The 22745-nt window shown below is 42.4% G+C and overlaps 1 protein-coding gene across 1 annotated transcript in view; it reads left to right on the top strand.

Annotated features, from left to right (window-relative positions):
* LOC111962490 (early endosome antigen 1) overlaps window positions 1–22745 on the top strand; it is a 53252-nt gene that overhangs the window by 17303 nt on the left and 13204 nt on the right. Inside the window, exons 4-16 of the mRNA XM_023985611.2 lie at window positions 4255–4309; window positions 4412–4477; window positions 4707–4746; window positions 6395–6499; window positions 7750–7871; window positions 9818–9973; window positions 15085–15201; window positions 16858–17187; window positions 17453–17602; window positions 17914–18033; window positions 20648–20851; window positions 21116–21316; window positions 21514–21627. Coding sequence (XP_023841379.1) covers window positions 4255–4309; window positions 4412–4477; window positions 4707–4746; window positions 6395–6499; window positions 7750–7871; window positions 9818–9973; window positions 15085–15201; window positions 16858–17187; window positions 17453–17602; window positions 17914–18033; window positions 20648–20851; window positions 21116–21316; window positions 21514–21627 — 1780 coding nt within the window. The remainder of the gene's footprint in view (window positions 1–4254; window positions 4310–4411; window positions 4478–4706; window positions 4747–6394; window positions 6500–7749; window positions 7872–9817; window positions 9974–15084; window positions 15202–16857; window positions 17188–17452; window positions 17603–17913; window positions 18034–20647; window positions 20852–21115; window positions 21317–21513; window positions 21628–22745) is intronic.

The raw sequence follows: 22745 nt of genomic DNA, 5'->3' as shown, positions 1-22745 counted from the left end.
TATTTAGTCAGCCACCAATTGTGCAAGTTCTCCCACTTAAAAAGATGAGAGAGGCCTGTAATTTTCATCATAGGTACACTTCAACTATGACAGACAAAATGAGGGGAAAAAATCCAGAAATACATGTGGTATGATTTTTAATGAATTTATTTGCAATTATGGTGGAAAATAAGTATTTGGTCAATAACAAAAGTTTATCTCAATACTTTGTTATATACCTTTGTTGGCAATAAGAGGTCAAACGTTTTTGTAAGTCTTCACAAGGTTTCACACACTGTTGCTGGTATTTTGGCCCATTCCTCCATGCAGATCTCTCTAGGAGCAGTGCTGTTTTGGGGGCTGTTGCTGGGCAACGGACTTTCAACTCCCTCCAAAGATTTTCTATGGGTTGAGATCTGGAGACTGGCTAGGCCACTCCAGGACCTTGAATGCTCTTTACGAAGCCACTCCTTCGTTGCCCGGGCGGTGTGTTGGGATAATTGTCATGCTGAAAGACCCAGTCACGTTTATTTCAATGCCCTTGCTGATGGAAGGAGGTTTTCACTCAAATCTCACGATACATGCCCCATTCATTCTTTCTTTACACGGATAGTCGTCTGGCCTTTGCAGAAAACCCCAAAGCATGATGTTTCCACCCCATGCTTCACAGTAGGTGTATGGTGTCTTTGGATTTCAACTCAGACATTCTTTGGTCCTCCAAAACACGACGAGTTGAGTTTTTACCAAAAAGTTATATTTTTGGTTTCATCTGACCATATGACATTCTCCAATCTTCTTGGATCATCCAAATGCTCTCTAGCAAACTTCAGATGGGCCTGGCACTGTACTGGCTTTAAGCAGGTGGGATCACGTCTGGCACTGCAGGATTTGATGTCCCTGGCGGCGTAGTGTGTTACTGATGGTAGACTTTGTTACTTTGGTTCCCAGCTCTCTGCAGGTCATTCACTAGTCCCGTGAGGTGGTTTCTGGAGATTTGCTCTGTCACCCGGTTTTGTGAATCTATTTTGACTTCGGCCGGGTGAGATCTGCGGTGGAGCTCCAGATAGAATGGGAGTATTGTATAGTGGATCCTGTCATTCGTTGAATTTTTCATTTCTACTAAATTGCCCTACGCAGCCTTCGTATATTTGCTAGATCTTTTCAGTAAATACTTACAGGCATTGTTGATCCGATATTGGTGTCCAATAGACAATTTTAGTTCGTTTCTCTAGGGTGCTCTGGCCTTGTGACAGGGTCTCATCTTCTATTGGTTCTCGTTGGCTCATTCGTCTGGTGGTGGGTCAGCTTATGAGCTTTGTGTATATGTGTGGGATTTGTTTTGGAGAGGTTGTGGATGGAGGTTTAGGTGAGCTTGTGATTACTATTGGATTATTAGCAGGTTGATAGGAAGAGTTTGTAATTCTCTATGATACGCTGATATAAGTAGTTTGAGTAGGAGGTGGGCCACAAGTAGGTAGACACTTCATTAAAGGAAGAAAGCAGAGTGAGTAGGACGAGACGAAGGGTCTGTAGAGAGGACAGATGTTTTAGCATGTTGTTGTTGTAGAGTGCCAGATTCTTTAGTTATGTTTCTCGAACGATAGATAAATTATGACAAATATTTATGTTTTCCACTTATAAATAATATCCCCTTCATTTTGTTTCGCAGATATAATAGTTTTGCAAATTAAAATGTCCTCAATGATGATATAATTGTCTGTCGATGCATGTTGAATTGTGTATTTTTTATGAAAGAGATGTGGAGACTTGGCTCATATCTGTGTTGTGGTTGAAGATGGGAAGATTACTTGCTATCATTTTGTGGTCGTATTTTTGCCACTGTATATACTGTATTCTATAATCTCTGCATCTTGCCTATGCGTTCGGCCATCGCTCATCTATATATTTACAGTTGAAGTAGAAGTTTTACATGCACTTAGCAAATACTTTGAGTCAGTTTTTCAACAATTACTGACATTTTAATCCAATTAAAAAATTCACTGTTTTAGGTGAGTTAGAATAACTTTATTTTAGAAAGTGAAATGTCAGAATATGTAGAGAGAATGATTTATTTAGCTTTTATTTTTTCATCACATTCCAGTGGGTCGAAGTTTCACATACACTCATTAGTAATTTGGTAGATTGCTTTAAATTGTTTAACTTGGTAATGTATAGGGTGCCTTCCACAAGCTTCCCACAATAAGTTGGGTGAATTTTGGCCCATTCCTCCTGACAGAGCTGGTGTAACTGAGTCAGGTTTGTAGGCCACCTTGCTTGCACATGCTTTTTCAGTTCTGCCCACAAATGTTCTATAGGATTGAGGTCAGGGCTTTGTGATGGCCACTCCAATACCTTGACTTTGTTGTCCTTAAGCCATTTTGCCACAACTTTGGAAGAATGCTTGGGGTCATTGTCCATTTGGAAGACCCATTTGCGACCAAGCTTTAACTTCCTAACTGCTGTCTTGAGATGTTGCTTCAATATATCCACATAATTTTATTTTTTCATGATGCCATCTATTTTGTGAAGTGCACCAGTCCCTCCTGCAGCAAAGCTCCCCCACAACATGATGCGGCCATCCCCGTGCTTCATGGTTGAGATGGTGTTCTTCAGCTTGCAAGCGTTCCCCTTTTTCCTCCAAACATAACGATGGTCATTATGGCCAAACAGTTCTATTTTTGTTTCGTCAGACCAGAGGACATTTCTCCAAAAAGTACAATCTTTCTCCCCGTGTGCAGTTCCAAACCGTAGTCTGGCTTTTTTATGGTGGTTTTGGAGCAATGGCTTCTTCCTTGCTGAGTGGCCTTTCAGGTTATGTCGATATAGGACTCTTTTTACTGTGGATATAGATACTTTTGTACCTGTTTCCTCCAGCATCTTCACCAAGGTCCTTTGCTGTTGTTCTGGGATTGATTTTCACTTTTCGCACCAAGGTACATTCATCTCTAGGAGACAGAATGCGTCTCCTTCCTGAGCGGTGTGCTGGCTGCGTGGACCCATGTTGTTTATACTTGCGTACTATTGTTTGTACAGATGAWRGTGGTACCTTCAGCCATTTGGAAATTGATCTCAAGGATGAACCAGAGTTGTGTAGGGCCAAAWWWTTTTCTGAGGTCTTGGCTGCTTTCTTTTGATTTTCCCATGATGTCAAGCAAAGAGGCACTGAGTTTGAAGGTAGGTCTTGAAACACATCCACAGGTACACCTCCAATTGACTCAAATGATGTGTCACGAGAATTTAATAACTGACAATCAGTAGCTATGACCAATCCCTGAGATCTATAAGACCATGGGTTTAATAATAATTAGTCAAAGACTCAGCTTATGCAAGAAGATAGTACAGTTTATTCAGAGAACGTTCTAAAGTCCATTATACAAAGACATCCATTTTATAGCGGCGCACATACTTCCACACAGACAGTAGATATCCTACGCACATACATACACACGAACAGTAGGTGAGTTGTATCCACTGTTTATCACTACCAAGCCGGCAGTTCCGTTCCCCCGAGATTAGAGAAACCTTGAGAAGTACTCCCTATGCTATCATAAGTTCCTTAGAGGCCTAGCCAGGTCGGTCCAAACACAGTTTTAATTGTTCTTCGGGTATTTTCCTAGGCACCCACATCCAAGTTCAAATCCTAAGCTACGCCTTGCTCAGACAGTCTGTGTTTTTCCACTATACAGATACATTGTTTAACCTAATTCCGACTAAAACTACACACATCATCAGATTATAATTTTATGATTCTAATCAATTTCATACAGTTATAAGGTTTCAGAGTGGAATTATTTTATCATTATCTTTCAACATATACATTATTTTATCATGATGTCAATTAGCCTATCAGAAGCTTCTAAAGCCATGACATAATTTTCTGAKATTTTTCAAGCTGTTTCAAGGCACAGTCAASTTAGTGTATGTAAACRTCTGACCCACTGGAATTGTGATACAGTGAATTATAAGTGAAATAATCTGTCTGTAYACAATTGTTGMAAKAYTMACTTGTGTCATGCACAAAGTAGATGTCCTAACCGACTTGCCAAAACTATAGTTTGTTAACAAGACATTTGTGGAGTGGTTGAAAAACGAGATTTAATGACTCCAACTTAAGTGTATGTAAACTTCCGACTTCAACTGTAGCTCCTATCATAATCGTCATTATTGCGTTATTTTCTTCTTTTTGATCTTGTACTGTAATTACAAAATGTCCAGTATACATTCAGAACAATAATAAACATTTCAGGTAAATGTCCTTCTCCTTTCCTCCTCCAGGGAAGACTTTATTCTTCTCCGGCAAGAGTTGCAAGAACTGCAGACATCGCTCAAGGTACCATCATACATTTTTGGGGAGAGATTAGGCCTATAGAGAATTTTAGGTTCATTGCTCTTCACTGCTTAACGTATGTGCGCACGCGTGTGTATCTGTCAGGAGGAGCGATGGTTCTCTGGCGAGCTGAAGAAGGAGCTGGACAAAGTGCAAGGACACCTGAAGCAAGTAATTCCTCTAAGATGTCTACTATCAAATGATATCTCATTACAGCCACTCCCGTAGAAATTAAACATTTGAATATWAATTTTTCATGGCTTCTCTCATCTTACCAGAATACCTGAGGGAGTTGACATGAAATAAGGGTTCTCCACAATCAATTTGGACAATTAAGCAGTTCTTATGTGTGATACACTGCTTAGCTGGTATGGACATATCAGTGTTCCTCTCGTTTCAGGGTCAACATAATGACGACCAGGCAGGCTCAGAGGATTCTGGTGAGTGATTTAAGATCATGTTCATTAAGCCACAAACAGAAGAAGAAAACCATCCCGAAACAGAGAACTACTAAACTCAGCAAAAAAAGAAACGTCCCTTTTTCAGGAACCTGTCTTTCAAAGATAATTAGTAAAAATCCAAATAACTTCACAGATCTTTATTGTAAAGGGTTTAAACACTGTTTCCCATGCTTGTTCAATGAACCATAAACAATTAATGAACACACCTGTGGAACGGTCGTTAAGACACTAACATCTTACAGACGGTAGGCAATTGAGGTCACAGTTATGAAAACTCAGGACACTAAAGAGGCTTTTCTACTGACTCTGAAAAACCCAAAAGAAAGATGCCCAGGGTCCCTGCTCATCTGCGTGAACGTGCCTTAGGCATGCTGCAAGGAGCATGAGGACTGCAGATGTGGCCAGGGCAATACATTGCAATGTCTGTACTGTGAGACGCCTAAGACAGCGCAACAGGGAGACAGGACGGACAGCTGATCGTCCTCACAGTGGCAGACCACGTGTAACAACACCTGCATAGGATCGGTACATCTGAACATCACACCTGCGGGACAGGTACAAGATGGCAACAACAACTGCCCGAGTTACACCAGGAACACACAATCCCTCCATCAGTCTCAGACTGTCCGCAATAGACTGAGCTGGACTGAGAGTTGTAGCCTGTTGTAAGGCAGGTCCTCACCAGACATCACCGGCAACAACGTCGCCTATGGGCGCAAACCCTCCTCTCTGGACCAGACAGGACTGGCAAAACGTGCTCTTCACTGATGAGTCGGGGTTTTGTCTCACCAGGGTGATGGTCGGATTCACCTCTATCGTCGAAGGAGCAGGATCGATTTGGAGGTGGAGGGTCCGTCATGGTCTGGGGCGATGTGTCACAGCATCATCGGACTGAGCTTGTTGTCATTGCAGGAAATCTCAATGCTGTGCGTTACAGGGAAGACATCCTTCTCCCTCAGTGGTACCCTTCCTGCAGGCTCATCTTGACATGACCCTCCAGCATGACAATGCCATCAGCCATTCTGCTCGTTCTGTGCGTGATTTCCTGCAAGACAGGAATGTCTGTTTTGCCATGGCCAGCGAAGAGCCCGGATCTCAATCCCATTGAGCACGTCTCTGACCTGTTGGGTGCTAGGGCCATTCCCCCAGAAATGTCCGGGAACTTGCAGGTGCCTTGGTGGAAGAGTGGGGTAACATCTCACAGCAAGAACTGGCAAATCTGGTGCAGTCCATGAGGAGGAGATGCACTGCAATACTTAATGCAGCTGTTGGCCACACCAGATACTGATTGTTACTTTTGATTTTGACCCCCCCCCCTTTGTTCAGGGACACATTATTCCATTTCTGTTAGTCACATGTCTGTGGAACTTGTTCAGTTTGTCTTAGTTGTTGAATCTTGTTATGTTCATACAAATATTTACACATTTTAAGTTTGCTGAAAATAAATGCAGTTGACAGTGAGAGGATGTAAATTTTTTTGCTGAGTTTATATGTAATCGTCCAATAAGAAATGTTTGTTTTTATTTTCCCTTGCACAATGTTTTGTTATTGTATTCTCAAATGATCACGACCCAGTTCTTGAATTKTTTTCTTATTGTTGCTCATTCCTTTCCGTTTCTTTGTGCAGCCCTGGCGGTTAAGCTGAACCAGGRGGAGACGGAGAAGTTTAACATCAAGCAGATGAAAGACCTGTTTGAGCAGAAGGCTGCCCAGCTGGCCACAGAGATAGTGGGTTAGTGTGTGGCGGCCTGGCAGCTATCTTTAAATCCAGAGTCTGTGTGACTGGGAGCACTAAGTTTGCTGCTGGCTGCTCTGTTAGAAACCATATTGGATATTATTCTCCACTCTTTGTATCTGGGTCATATGTTGTGTTCAGTGCAGTCTGAGATATACATTGAGCTCCAAAAGTTTTTTGGACAGTGACTCATTTTTTGTTGTTTTGGCGCTGTTCTCCAGCACTTTAGATTTGAAATGATACAATGATGAAGAGGTTAAAGTGCAGACTGTCACCTTTATMTTGAGGGTATTTTCATCCATATCGGTTGAACCGTTTAGAAAGTACAGCACTTTTTGTACAAACTGTATTTCCCCCATTTTAGGGGACCAAAAGTATTGGGACCAGTTCACTTGTGTATTAACGTAGTCAAAAGTTTAGTATTTGGTCCCATTTTCCTATTATGCAATGATTACATCAAACTTGTGACTACAAAGTTGTTGGATACATTTGCTATTTGTTTTGGTTGTGTTTCAGATTATTTTGTGCCCTATTGAAATTCATGGTAAATAATGTCATTTTGTCACTTTTATTGTAAATAAGAATAGAATATATTTTATATCCATCTACATTAATGTGGATGCTACCATGAGTACGGATAAAAAATGCTAACCTCCCTGTAATTGTAATGGTGAGAGGTTAGCAAGTCTTGGGGGTATGATATTTGTGCGTCTAACTTTCTCACTCATCATTATCAAATGACACAATACATTATTTACCATTTAATTTCTATTGGGCACAAAATAATCTGAAACACAACCAAAACAAACAGAAAATGCGTTCAACAAGTTTGTAGAGTCACAAGCTTGATGTAATCATTAATACACATATAAGTGAATTTGTCCCAATACTTTTGGTGCCCTAAAAATGGGGGGACTATGCACAAAAAGTACTGTAATTTCGAAATGATATGGATGAAAATGCCCTAAAATTTAAAGCTGACAGTGCAGTATAGAGCCAAAATACCAAAACATGTCACTGTCCCAGTACTTTTGGAGCTCACTGTAGTTCATTTAGCTCATCTAAAGCTGCTTTGATTGAACAACCATTTTAATTTCACTATACATTGTGTAATGTTCCATAGGCAGGTATAGTACAGTGACTAGCTCAGAGGTTAGGGTTAGGATGGAAGATAAATGGATAGATTTGATACTTTGTTCTGTGAAGGGATATTCAATTTAACATGGGTATGTTGGTGACCCTGACAGACATCAAGTCTCGTTATGATGAGGAAAAGAGCCTGAGGGAGGCTGCAGACCAGAGGCTGGCCAACCTGATCCAGGAGCTGCAGAGAGAGAGGCAGGACAAGGACCGGCTTCACACAGAACTGGTAACTAACAGAGACTGCATACACACAGACATGCATACCTAAAAGCATACACACACAGTCATGTATATACACGTACACACACTCAGGCACACATACATGTAGGACACTTTCTATACATACTGTACAGCTATGGACATGTCACAGTGCACTAATATATTAACACACTGTTGTACAATATTTGAGAATAAGTAAACGTTCATTGATGAGCACTGATAATAATTTGCATGTAGCCTATATTTTGCATGTAGCCTATATTTTACTCCCACCTCTTACTCATTACCTCATTACTCATTACCTGTTAGTAAATAGGGATGTGACAAAATTAACATTTCTCTTAATGTTTCAAATGAAATGTATCGGTTTTCCATTAAAACGATAAAGAAAAATTCATACAATTCCACGTGAAMTCACAATGCAGCTGCACTGCTGCCAGCAACGGTTTGGGTCTCACAGGGCATCCCTTTCAGATGGTTTAGCATTTCACCTGTACTACCATTACTGTAACTCAATTCCACCCGGCAAAGCATTCATTTCCTTCTCATTTCTCAAAGTATTGCCGTACAGGACTTCGCTGCTGTCGCTTGTCTTTCTCTGCKGTTTTTCCAACTGTTAAGGACAATGACGTAGGGATCAAGAGTCGACTCCCAACGAATAGATTCCTCGACTTCTTGCAGGTCAACTCCCATTTCCGAGTGTCAAGATTAGATTCCGCTAGGAATCGGCTCCTAAGATTCAGTATCTTTGGAATGGAGGAGACTGATTAGTTGCCGTACATCCGAGAACACAAACGCTTGCATCTTTCATAGCAAGCTAGCAAGGGACAGAGAAAGAGGAGAGGGGCACAGTATAGGCAGGTCGGCCACCAGGCAGACAGTCAACCTTGCACTAGGCCTGTCTATCGGCAATCAAAAGTGGTATCTCGCAATGGAATGCTATTTCTCGCAATTTCTTGGCTTGCAATGTCTCGCAACTTCAATGAATAGGCTAGGAAATTGAAATGAGCGAGATGCAACACTTTGCTCTCACACAGTCACACTCTGTATCTGCGTGTTTGCATGGGCTCGTTTCACGCTGTTCACAGCATGGTAGCCAGGGCAACAGAGCCTCATGCTTCAACACTCTTAGTTGTTGCTCTTAGAAATTGARCCACTATGCTGTTTACATTTAAATTACATAACTTTGCCCAGGCCTTTAAAGCCTATTGATTAGTTAGGCTATAACATGAAAAAGGTTTTGTGATAACTGCACCGTAATAAATAAAAAATATATAATAATTCTGATCCCAATTTCGTGTAAAAGTTTTTTCTTTTCAATGTTCACACTCCTGTTAGTAAACATATAGGATGTTGGGCTGAGTTTCCGAGAACCATTTGTCAACAAAGAGAACAGTCACGGATAAAGCTAACAAACTGAAATGCACTGAAATTAAGCCAATTTGTTGTTGTCTGTTCGGATATCCTGGAGCCTTCATAGATGTTCACCCCTAATAGGGTCATTTCTTCACTTACATGGATAATTATATTTTTTTGGAAGAGGACTGGAGTTGTCTTAAAGTAAGGTATATAACCATGTATTTTATGATGGAAGTGGAACTAGTCTTGAGGAAGGAACTATTCAGGACCGGGATTGCTGGGGTTACCATCTCTACCTAGATAAGTCATATCGTTTTAATTTGTCATTAATTTCTATGTCAGAGGAGTGGGCAGAATGTAACCTTTATTTAACAAGGACAGTCAGTTAAGAACAAATTCTTATTTAAGAAAAGGGCGCTTATGACGTTATGAACTCTATACTGCCAGCAACACTTAAATTCCGCACTTTCCTTTTTCTATTTTCACCCCAAACCTACATCCTAACCCTAAAGTGGTCCAGTAATTCCTAACCCCTCTGATGCCCCAAATGTCTGCCCCTCTGCCCTAACCTCTGATCTCTCTGCTGCCCCCTAGCTGCAGCGGCCAGGAGTTGAGGACATGCAGGTACTGCAGAAGGAGCTGATGCAGGTGCAGACATTGATGGACAACATGACACGCGAGAGGGAGGAGGAGTCGGTACGCCTCAAGAGCCAATACGAGCAGCTGCAGGCTGACCACACCACCTCAGAGGTAAGGCTGCAGGGGGAATGGCCCATCTTGGTTTAGTTTTATGTTACTGGTCCAGTATGTACTGCTAGTATCTTCACTATCCCTCAGTGCAAGGCAGGCCCAAAGGTTTAGGGAAGCTAGTCAACTAGTGATTAGCTCCTCTTCTTGCACAAGGGAGACTGGTAAACATGCTTCTAATAATGTTTAAACACACACATACACACTGTCATACAGTCAGGAACCTCTGTGAATTAATAAGGACATGTTTAAATGCCCTTTCACAATTGTTTATCACATTCTTTACATCATAGAAGGGGTGTCCAAGTGGATATGAAGTTGTGATTGTTTAACCATTTATAAATAAAACAGATGGCCTTTACTCTCAATCTACAACCTTTGCCTGGTCGTGAACACTGATTAGAAATTCCACTGGCTTTCCCTCTCCTAGCACCTACTGTATTGCCACTCCTATTCTCTTCAATCTGAGCCTACAGGAAAGTATGCGTCCTCAGGCCTGGAGGGAAGCAAACGTCATTCAGCTACTCAAGAATAGCAAAGCATCATTTACTGGTTCAATCAGCTGACCAATCAGCTTACTACCGACCCATAGTACATTTTTGGGAGAATTTGTGTTTGAACAGATGCAATGCTATTTCACAGTAAACAAATTAACAACAGACTTTCAGCATATTTATACGATTTTGGGAGCTGTTTTGTTAGACTTCAGTGCAGCTATTTGCATTATCAATCATAATCAGCTGCTGAAAAAAGCATGTGATGGCTTTATCGTCTGCCAAATCGTGGATTGAGAGCTACCTATCTAACAGAACACAGAMGGTTTTCTTTAATTGAAACCTCTCTAATTTAAACCAAGTAGAGTGTGGTATACTTCAAGGCAGATGTCTTGGTCCTTTACTGTTTTCTATTTTTACTAATGACCTACCACTAGCCTTAAAGCCTGTGTGTCTATGTATGCTGATGACTCAGCATTATACACATCAGCTACCACATTAAGTGAAATCACTGCAACCCTTAACACAGAGCTGTAGTCAGTTTTAGAATGGGTGGCTAATKATAAGCTAGTCCTTAATATATCAAAAGCCCTAAACCTTATCTAAATCTTGTAATGTATCATGTATCAATTGAGCAACTTGAGGAGACTAAACTMCTTGGTGGAACCCTAGATTGTAAACTGACATTGTCAAAACATATTGACCCAATGGTTGCTAAGTTGGGGAGAGATCTGGCTGTGATAAAGTGCGTCTCTGCTTTCTTGACATCACAATTAACCAAACAAGTCCTACAGGCCCTAGTTTTATCACACCTGGACTACTGTCCACTTATATGGTCAAATGTTGCAAAGGAGGACATAGGTKAATTACAGTTGGCCCAGAACAGAGCAGAATGGCTGGGCCTTAAATGTACACGGATGGCTTATATCAAGAAAATGCATATCAATCTCTCTTCGCTTAAAGTAGAGGAGAGATTGAATGCATCTCTGTCTTTTGTGAGAAGTATTGATGTGATAGTAGGGGAGTCAAAAGGGCATTCAGGATGTGATGAAGAGAGCGTAGTAGGGAGAGCAGAATGGCTGGGCCTTAAATGTACACGGATGGCTTATATCAAGAAAATGCATATCAATCTCTCTTCGCTTAAAGTAGAGGAGAGATTGAATGCATCTCTGTCTTTTGTGAGAAGTATTGATGTGAGGACTTCTGGTCCCCACAAGGATAGTAAAAACAAAACACACACAAGACACACACTCTACGCACACCCACGCATTGTTATATTGTATTTTTGCAGGAGTGTACATTTGGCAGAAGCTAATAGGGATCTTATTAAATACTAAATACTTAAGATGGTCCTTTTTAACAAGCTCTCGATTAACTAAAATAACCTTCATATTCAATGTTTTTAATAAAGGGATGCTTGAACTTCCTTTCCCAATCCTGCGGTGTCTGTCTGCGTAATTCAGCGATATTTCCTGCATTACTGAACCCATAAGGCTTTGGAAGGAGAAGATTAGGAGGGAGTTTTTCTATGACTATGGCTACATCATTATTGGCACCCTATTTCCTACATCGTGTACTAGTTTTGGGCCCTGTTCAAAAACTGCACTAAACAGGGAATAGGGTGCAATTTTGGATGAAGCGTGTCTGCTTAGACCCCCCCCCCTCCATCTCTTTCTGCCATTTCCCATCCGTCTCCTCTCTGGACTGCAATACAGACCTTTGGTTGATATATTTAACTGAACAACGAGGGACTGAATGAATAAGACATTAGAATATTAAAAGACCTTGGCTCAAGTGCTGAGCGATTAACCTACATTTCTGGGGGGGGGTTTCAGTTTTTAAACAACTAATTGACCGCCGTCAGTTTAATTACTTGAATTCCATTTAATTCTGTATTTTTCTGTGAACTCAATGTGCAGGTTCTCTAGAGATAAATCAGATCAAGCCTGAACTGTGCAGTGTAGTAGGGAGTTGTAGTTTCCAACAGGCCAATATTCTACATAATTTAGTGCAGAAAACTTGGTAATGAACTACAATGACCATAATCCATTGCGCACCTACTTGTCTGATCTATGTGGGGCAGACATGGAGAGAAGAGACAGAAGAATGTGCGATCGAGAGGGATAGCGAGCAGTTGCTTCGAGGTATCTCTACCTGAATTTACATGATCTAAGTGATTGATAGTTGGTATTCAGCAGTCATAAAAGTATGCATTATTTACTTTGAAGAACTACCAAAATAGGGATTTTTGTCAGACAGCATAGGAAGCAGCTCTATAGAGATGAGATCATGACTTGGAATGAAATAATAAAATCATCAAATAAACCAAATGTAATATATGCAACAGCTGAAATATTTTATTAAAGTAATGTGAATAAATTCTGTTTAAGTGATGAGCAGTAATGGGCAGTCACTGCCATCATTGGACTTTTATTAATTGTTTTATTCTGTGTTGCAGCATTCAACCCACAAACATTAATTGCACTATGCATTGTTTTTTTAATCATTGAAAACTGGTTATTCGTTAACTATTTAACTGAAATCGACCTAAAAAAGCACTAATCGCTTGTTCTGGTGTTTTAATTATGAAATAGCCTTCAGCTGTAATTAATAAATGAGCGCTGCTGTTGTGGTGAGTTGACTGCTTGGGACAATAGTTTAGAATCCCACTGGTTCTCCTGGGTGATGCATCAGCCTCTTGTTCTGTGTTTTCTGTTTACAACAACTGCAGTCGAAACATAAATTATTTGGCAGAAATATGCTAAATTTGCTTTAAGCACACACACACACACTACTTTAAATTGGCTCTCCTGATAGATTACAACTTTCATCACTTCAGTTTATAAAAATCTGAAGTACTTTACATATGAATGCATTTTCTTAAAGGTCACTACTGTCATGGAATCACCTGGCCCTTATAACTGAATAATGAATCGTGAACAAAGCTCCTAGGTTCATGGAGATCTTGCTCGGCTCATCCTGTAGTCCTACATGGGCTAGTAGACTACACTACCCATCCACCCCCTTTCCAACCTGGGCTACACTGCACCACCCCATGTCCATAACCTGTTTTACCTGCGATAGACTACACTACCATCCACCCGGCTGTAGTAGATCCCTTCAATGATAGCCAGTTGGTTGAATGTTGAGATGATTGAAACAAATCACCTAATCTCTGAGTGCCTTGCTCAGCTCAAACCTGGTGGGCAAACCGTTTGTCACTGCTCTGTGGGTTTCTGTGTTATTCTAGGCTCATGTGTTGTTTGTCTACTAGTGCCTGCCTCTTTGCTTTGTCACTTTCCCTTCCCAACCTTTGCTTCCACTCCTCCTCACCCAATTCTCCCTTTTCCCTTTCTTGAAGCTCTGTAAACTGGAGGTAAAGCATTGCTGTTTTACTCGGGCACCTCAATCTCCTCTCAATTTTATGGATGAATGTTTCAGTGACTATTTAGTTATCAGAAATGGGGTTTATTTATTTTAGGTGTCTCTGCTGCCTGTATGTTTGTTTGTGTGTATTTGACTGCCTATTAGTTGTTATGCCTTTGCTCGACTCTTCGTACTGTATGGATGCTCTGTAGGCTTGCTGGCTTGCCAAGTGAATGCTTTTAAAATAATGTTTAATGCAACTATGATATTTATACAATATGGATTACAATTATAATCCTGAATATTGAGGCTATGGCCACTTAACCATGCAAATTGTCTGGGTTATTATTTATTTAGACATTATACCTCTTATGGCAGTAATTTTACAACCACTAATTATTGTAAATTTAGACTGAGAATAGTGTCTAGCTATGGTAAAGGGTGAAATAAGGATATAGTCACTTATCTGCTAAATTGTTACAATTATAAGAACAGACAATCAGTATTGATGTGGCTAAAAGAAAAGGAATATAAAATATACTGTTTACAGGAAACTCACTCCACAACTTTAGATGAAGTTGCGAGGGAAAAGGAATGGGGCGGCGAAATAAGTTTCTGTCATGGACAWAMGAACTCAAAAGGTGTGATGATACTAATTAACAAAAATGTCGATGCGAATGTGCGAACAGTCAGGAATGATCCGCAAGGCAGGTGGACCCTTTTGAATATGAAAGTGCTGTAAAAACAGACTTGGCTCATTAAAACTTCTTCGGGATCGGTGTCCCTTCCAKGGACGGTTGAGCTAATGTAGGCTAATGTGATTAGCATGAGGTTGTAAGTAACAAGGTTGAGGGGGAGGGAGAGTCTCAGATGGTTGAGGGGCAGCACTTGGGGGGACGATCTTGGATGGTTGGTGGCCTGGCGMTTGGGAACTTGGGCCGGTGGCCGATTGTACTTGGTGGGAGATCTGTCCATGTGTTCTAGGGCGGGGCACTGTACCCTGGTCACTCTGGATGGGACTGTCTGCTAGATTACTGAATGTAATTTAAATGTTGAGCAGCTTCACTGCAGGTAGATTGATTGTATGTTTTAAAAAGCATTCTTTATAAAATTCCCAAGGCTGTGCTTAAAGCCCAGTCGCCAGTGGGTATGTGAAGTCCTCCTGACCACTCGACCAGAATCTAGCACATGGTATGTGAATGTTTTTTAATGTAAACAAAGTAAAGTGTCTCACATTGATTTTGTGTGTTCCAGATGACCATCTCTCAGCTGAAGGCAGAGCTAGAGAAGGGACCTCAGGAGGCAGCAGTGTACACCCAGCAGATCCACCAACTACAGAGCTCTCTGAACAACCTGCAACAACAGAGCCAGGTCCTGCACACACACACACACACACACACACCAACAACGAGTACTTCCCCTCCCATAGTTTAATCGATGCTCCATCAGTCCATGTCACCAGCATCACAAATTCACCTCCCGTTAAGACACTTTGATCGTTTTAACAGCTTTACAATCGTAACACCAGATGAAATACAAACACTCACACTGTAGGATGTGCAACCTGAAATAGCAATAGACATGTAAAAATATGCCAGCCTTGCCAGGCCATTATTTTAGTCTCTTAATTAACCCAGCTTCCTCACGTACCACCTTCTCATCACAGTGCTCTGCTGTCACCAGCCTGAGATGAGCTTTCATTGGCACACAGGCCTATAATTAAACCAGCAGTGGTTCTGCTCTGGCCTGGCAACCCGTCACTTTGGGCTGAAATACGATCGCAGGTAACCGCAGCGATGCGCCAGTGTGGCTTTTTAGTTTTAAACTCTGGCAACCCAAACTATGGCCCTTAAAGCCCCCCCCCCCCCTTGTTAACCGTGTTGGTCGTGCTGCCAGCACAGCTGCTCTCCATCTCCCAAGTAGGTGTCTGGGAGAGAGGGGTGATTAGAAAGGTAGCCCACCACAGACCTTCCACCCGGGCTCTCAGTTGAAAATATCTCAATGTGACTTCCCTGGTTCCGAAAGTATAATTAAATGAAATTTAAATCAGCTTGTCTGCATGGAGACTGGATACACACATGCGCTGCTAGGACGACCCACAACTAGGAAATGAGATGGGATGTATTGTTTAAACAGAGAATAGAGAGAGGACAGTTGGGTAAAAATAAAGAGAAGGGGGGGGGGGGGAGTATGGAGAAAGAAAATATGCAAAAAGACAGTAGATGGGGAGAGACAGGCAAAGGTTTAAACAAGGACATTGGAAGGAGAGGGATGGACAGAGGTGTTGAAAGAAGAGGCTCAGCTGCTGTGGGACAGGAGGAGGACCGGAGAGAGGAGGGGAAAAAGGATCTGTGTGTGGGTGTTTTATGTCCCTGTCACACCCCCCACTCAGCAGCACTGTCATTAACACCATTGTATTCTTTCATCGCCCTTGTGCCAAGTTTACTACACACACACACCGGTATTCAAGAACCTGTCGTAAAAACATGTGCTCAGAAATCTAATTCCCCCTTGCTCTGCCTTGCATGCAGGTCTGTAAGGATGCAGTGTTCTTTTCAGAGGTTGAACGACCAACGTCACTATGATACGTGAGATGGCATCTGTATATTTTGTTTTGCCTAATGGGTACTGGGCTGTTAATTAGACTCCTATTAAATTAATCCTCATATCCTCACTTTGGTAAACATCTCCCGATGGCAACTATTCTAAGGGTGTGTATAATACTTTCCATTACACATGACCTCGATATCTGAAGAGGGAAGGTTCATACGCCCTCTAGCAGATTGCCCCTTATGCTAATCTATTCGGCATATCTATTTCTTTCTTTCAAAACTTCTGAAARTCAAGTTCTCCACAACCTGTAGGCCATTTAGCAGACTCTTTTGTCCAAAGCAACTTGCATTTGTTATGATCCCTGCCCGGAATTGAACCCGTAACCTTGGCGTTGCTAGTACCACACTCTTACCAAGTGAGTTACACAGGACCATAATCACTCATCACTATTCCCCCTCTGGTTCCTTCCCCCAGATGCTTTCAGAGACGCTTGGTCGCAGGGAGAAGGAGTTCCAGGAGCTGGAGGACTGCCTGGGGGCTGAGCAGGCCTCCAAGAAGACAGCCCAGGCCAGCCTGCACCAGACGGAGATGGAGGTGCAAGAGCTCCAGGCCCGGGTGGCAGGGGCTGAAGCKAGCCTGCAGAGAGCCCAAGCAGAGCTGGGGGAGGAGGCTGGGAGGCTCCGGAGGGAGGTGGCTGAGCTGGAGGCCAAGCATGGGGAGGTGAAGGCGGAGAGGAAGCAGCTGCAGCAGCAGAGGGAGGAGAGGGAGAGCCAGGGCCTTGCGCAGCAGAGTGAGATCAACCAGGTTAGTAGTGTCACGGGCACGCACACGTCAGACACAGACAGACACGCACAAACACACGTGGCCGTTCACACACACACCCACGTATTCAGGTCAGACACACACAGGTCAACCACACACACACACACATCCGCACACACAGGTCACACACATACTGGTGAGACACACATGATCATTTAACACACTCAGACACACAAGTCTTTGATCAATTGTCAGCCTACCTCATCTACCTACCCCTCCTCTTCCTCCCCTTCCTCCTGTGTTGTAGCTGCATGCTAAGSTCCTGGAGGCAGAGCGTCAGCTGGGGGAGGTGCAGGGCCGTCTGAAGGAGCAGAGGCAGCTCTCTGGGGAGAAACTGAAGGACCGTGAGCAGCAAACCGCCGACCTGCAGATCAAACTGTCCCGCTCAGAGGAACAGGTAGGTACACCACATGAGTTTCATATAGGATGGGTATCCACATAGACATAGATTTACTAGAACCGACATTCAAATCAATGTCCTGTGATAGGTGGAGCATCGGTCATATTGGCCCTTCATTTTTATGGGAACAGTAGAGTTGAACAGAGACCGATATTGTTATAGGATGTATATGGATATATGAGGACCTGGGATTGTTGCACAAGCTCCTTTATAGATTGGCCTGTCTAGTAGAAGTGGGTCTCTATAGGTGGGGGGTTTCAGAATAAGGCCATAAACTGAGGACTGAACTCATGTGTGTCCTGCTGTAGTTGAAGGAGAACAGCAGTAAGATGTTGGACCTGCAGCACCAGCTGGAGAAAGCTAAGCAGCAACACCAAGAGCTCCAGGGCCTGCAGCAGGACACCAACACCAAGCTCAGAGAGGCACAGGTACTACCAGACATGTCAACATAGCACTTAAAGAAAAGTGTTTTGTGTCAGTACAACTCACCTCTTCCACTGTGTGTATAGTAGAACCTATGTGAAGGGATGTTCAGCACCAGAACACCCAACACACATTAGTGCAGGGTTGTATTGAATATGGCGCACCTTAGCGAAACAGAAAACAACATTTTGTATTGGACAAGTCCATGTCGTCCAATCCTGTTTCAGTCTATTTGTTTTCTGTCTGATGCCTTATGAACACGACCCAGGACCAGGGCTCTAAATTTAAAATGCCATTACCAATAAATAAAAATGTTAGGAGCACAACATAAAAGGAGTACCAGAGACATTTTAATTTGTATTTTTATTAACTTCTTATGGCTGCAGGGGCAGTATTGAGTAGCTTGGATGAAAGGTGCACAGAGGTGCCCATATTAAACGGCCTGCTCCTTAGTCCCAGTTGCTAATATATGCATATTATTATTCATATTGGATAGAAAACACTGACGTTTCTAAAACTGTTTGAATTATGTCTGTGAGTATAACAGAACTCAWATGGCAGGCAAAAACCTGAGAAGTTTCACTTCCTGTTTGAATTGTTTCTGTGTCAGATTTTCAACCAAGCTCTCAAATTGCAGCGAGATATAGATGAGTTTTCACTTCCTATGGCTTCCACTAGATGTCAACAGAACTTTGTCTGATGACTCTAATGTGAAGGGGGGCCGAAGGAGACAGGAATGAGTAATCACTTCCACGAGCTGATCACGCATTCACCATGCGCCTTCACATGAGTAGGACGTCRGTTCCATCGCTCTTCTGAAGTCAATGTAATTCTCCGGTTGGAACGTTATTCAAGATGTATGTTAACAACATTCTAAAGATTGATTCAGTACATCGTTTGACATGTTTCTACTGACTGTTACGGAACTTTTGGACATTTCGTCACGTTATAGTGGAGGCGCTTTCTGACTTTGGAATTGTTTACCGAAGGCGCAAACCAAAGTAGCTAATTGGACATAAATAACGGACATTATCGAACAAATCAAGCATTTATTGTGGACCTGGGATTCCTAGGACTGCATTCTGATGAAGTTCATCAAAGGTAAGGAAACATTTATCATGTATTTTCTGGTTTCTGTTGAGTCCAACTGGCGGCTAATTTGGCTATTGTTCTGAGCTCCGTCTCAGATTATTGCATGATTTGCTTTTTCCGTAAAGTTTTTTTGAAATCTGACACAGCGGTTGCATTAAGGAGAGGTATATCTATATTTCCATGTGTATAACTTGTATTATCATCTACATTTATGATGAGTATTTCTGTTGAAACGATGTGGCTATGCAKWATCACTMGATGTTTTTGGAACTAGTGAATGTAACGCGCCAATGTAAACTCAGATWTTTTGTTATAAATATGAACTTTATCAAACAAAACATGCATMTATTGTGTAACATGAAGTCCTATGAGTGTCAMCTGATGAAGATAATCAAAGGTTAGTGATWKATTTTATCTCTATTTCTGCTTTTTSTGAKWGCTATCTTTCGCWGGAAAAATGGCTGTGCTTATTGTGGTTTGYTGGTGACCTAACYTAWTCATTTGTAGTGCTTTCGCTGAAAACCATATTTGAAATCGGACACTTTGGTTGGATTAACAACAAGAATACCTTTAAAATGATATAAGACACATGTATGTTTGYGGAATTTTAATTATGAGATTTCAGTTTTTTTAATTTGGCGCCCTGCACTTTATCTGGCTGCTGTCATATCGATCCCGGTAGCGGGATGCAGCCATAAGAAGTTTTTAACCTTTATTTTACTAGGCAAGTCAAAACCCGGACGACGCTGGGCCAATTGTGTGGCGCCCTATGGGACTCCCAATCACAGCCCGATGTGATATAGCCTGGATTCGAACCAGGAACTGTATTAACGCCTCTTGCACTGAGATGCAGTATCTTATACCGCTGCGCCACTCAGGAGGCCAGATCTGAGTTCTACTTCAGAAGCACGTTGTGCTCTAGAAAGGAATGTGGAACCCTGTCAATTTGTTTATTGTAAAAAGATAAAATGTTGATAGAAATACATGTCATTGAATTAGTAAATTGTGGAATATTAAGTTTCTACATTATGGAAAAGCGCAATTTTTCTATTGAGGCATTGCATTCAAAATTGTACACTGTCTCTTTAAGATCGTCAAGTTTGGGATGATGACATGCAAGACATTGCTATGATTATTGATCTTCTGAAGAAGCTATCCCATTTTTCTTTCTGTGCCCCCAAAATGTTTTGATATACTGGTTGTTAGTTAGCCAGCTAATGAGGTAACAAAAATTACTTAACAAAATGTAAAACAAATCCGCCCACGAGTAGTTTTAGAACAGCCCGCAACATGGTTTATGAATGTAAAYTSCCCCCCCCCCCCCCCAATCCGTGACGGGAAGAAAAAAACATTGCGTCTGTAAATGGGTCAATATCTTTTGAACTGTTTGGGTAAGAAACAAGCCGTTTTTGCTGTATTAACGGTGCAAGCATGACACTAATGAATCTGATCTCGGGGAAACAATGCTTCAATACAACATGTTTGTTTGACTCGTGTCCCTCTTCCTCTTCGTCCATGTCCTATTAGAATGACCTGGAGCAGGTGCTGCGTCAGATCGGGGACAAGGACCAGAAGATCCAGAACCTGGAGGCCCTGCTGCAGAAGACAAAGGACAGCGTGAGCCAGCTGGAGGCTGAGAGGGAGGACCTGGTGGCCAAGATCCAGGCTGGGGAGGGAGAGACGGCCGTGCTCAACCAGCTGCAGGAAAAGAACCACACGCTACAGACGCAGGTAGGAGCAAAAGCACACACATATGCACCTGCACAGAAAGGCATATACATAATTAATACAGCGTTCCGACGCGCGCGCACATACACACACACACAATGCAGTACGATGTTCTGTATATTTGTGTTATTTAATTTGTGTGCTTAGGTGTTGTGTTAAAAAGAACACTACTGATGTGATACAATATAGCACAGTAAAAACATACAATAGCCTAATCATGATCTGAGGGATTTAACTCATTGTCTCTTTCTATTTTGGGGGCTATAGGTCACACACTTGACAGACAAGCTGAAGAACCAATCGGAGAGCCACAAGCAGGCTCAGGACAACCTCCACAAGCAGGTGCAGGAGCAGAAGAGCCTCCTCCGTGCGGCGCAGGACCGAGCCCAGGCTGTGGAGACCTCTCTAGGGGAACTGAACGCCCAGCTGACAGAGAGTAGGGAGAAGGTGGCCCAACTGGACACGCAGGTAGGGTGAATGGACTGATGGATAAATATTATTCCTATCCCTTTACTATTGACTGGAGAATGGGATAAACAAATGGGTGCACAGATAGAACCCTGTCGCGGGGGGGGGGGGTTTATGTCCCAGAGTTCAGAGCGTTAACCGCTCAACCAGATTCCGGCACTAAAACTAAAAAAGTTGGCGTCTTGTTGTTTCCCCAGTTGAAGTCTAAGACGGAGATGCTGCTGTCAGCCGAGGCAGCCAAGGCAGCCCAGAGAGTAGACCTGGAGAACCACCTGGAGACAGCCCAGCATGCACTGCAGGACAAGCAGCAGGTCAGCCATTGGTTGTATGACAACAACAGAATATACTCATGCTGGATGAATATAGTATCTACCAGAATACTAATTCAATGGAGACCCATCTCTTGACATAATAATGTGTCACTGATTGTCTTCTTTTCTCAAATGAACCTGCATCTGTGGGACAAAATGCTCTAGCTGAGTGCTAGGCCCCATTTTCAATTCTTTAAAAGTGCATCAATCAAATTTATTTATAAAGCCCACCAGCTGATGTCACAAAGTGCTGTACAGAAACCCAGCCTAAAACCCCAAACAGCAAGCAATGCAGGTGTAGAAGCACGGTGGCTAGGAAAAACTCCCTAGAAAGGCCGGAACCTAGGAAGAAACCTAGAGAGGAACCAGGCTGAGGGGTGGCCAGTCCTCTTCTGGCTGTGCCGGGTGGAGATTATAACAGAACATGGCCAAGATGTTCAAATGTTCATAGATGACCAGCAGGGTCAAATAATAATCACAGTGGTTGTAGAGGGTGCAACAGTTCAGCACCTCAGGAGTAAATGTCAGTTGGCTTTTCATAGCCGATCATTCAGAGTATCTCTACCACTCCTGCTATCTCTAGAGAGTTGAAAACAGCAGGTCTGGGACAAGGTAGCACGTCCGGTGAAGAGGTCAGGGTTCCATAGCCGCAGGCAGAACAGTTGAAACTGGAGCAGCAGCACGACCAGGTGGACTGGGGACCGCAAGGAGTCATCAGGCCAGGTAGTCCTGAGGCATGGTCCTAGGGCTAAGAGAGAGATTTCTACAAAATGAGGTGGAAYCTGAGCTGCACTTTCTAACCTCCTGCCCAATGACCATATTAGAGAGACATATTTCCCTCAGATTACACAGATCCACAAAGAACTCGAAAAAACCCAGATTTTGATAAACTCCCATATCTACTGGGTGAAATACCACAGTGTGCCATCACAGTAGCAAGATTTGTGACCTGTTGCCACAAGAAAAGGTCAACCAGTGAAGAACAAACACCATTGTAAATGCAACCCATATTTATGCTTATTTATTTTCCCTTTTGTACTTTAACCATTTGTACATCGTTACAACACATATGTAATGTCTTTATTCTTTTGAACTTCTGTGAGTGTAGTGTTTACTGT

The sequence above is a fragment of the Salvelinus sp. IW2-2015 genome, linkage group LG4q.1:29 (assembly GCF_002910315.2).
Source record: "Salvelinus sp. IW2-2015 linkage group LG4q.1:29, ASM291031v2, whole genome shotgun sequence".
In the NCBI taxonomy this organism is placed as follows: Eukaryota; Metazoa; Chordata; class Actinopteri; order Salmoniformes; family Salmonidae; genus Salvelinus; species Salvelinus sp. IW2-2015.
Note: the sequence above shows the minus strand (reverse complement) of the source record. Positions and strands in the feature narration are given on the sequence as shown.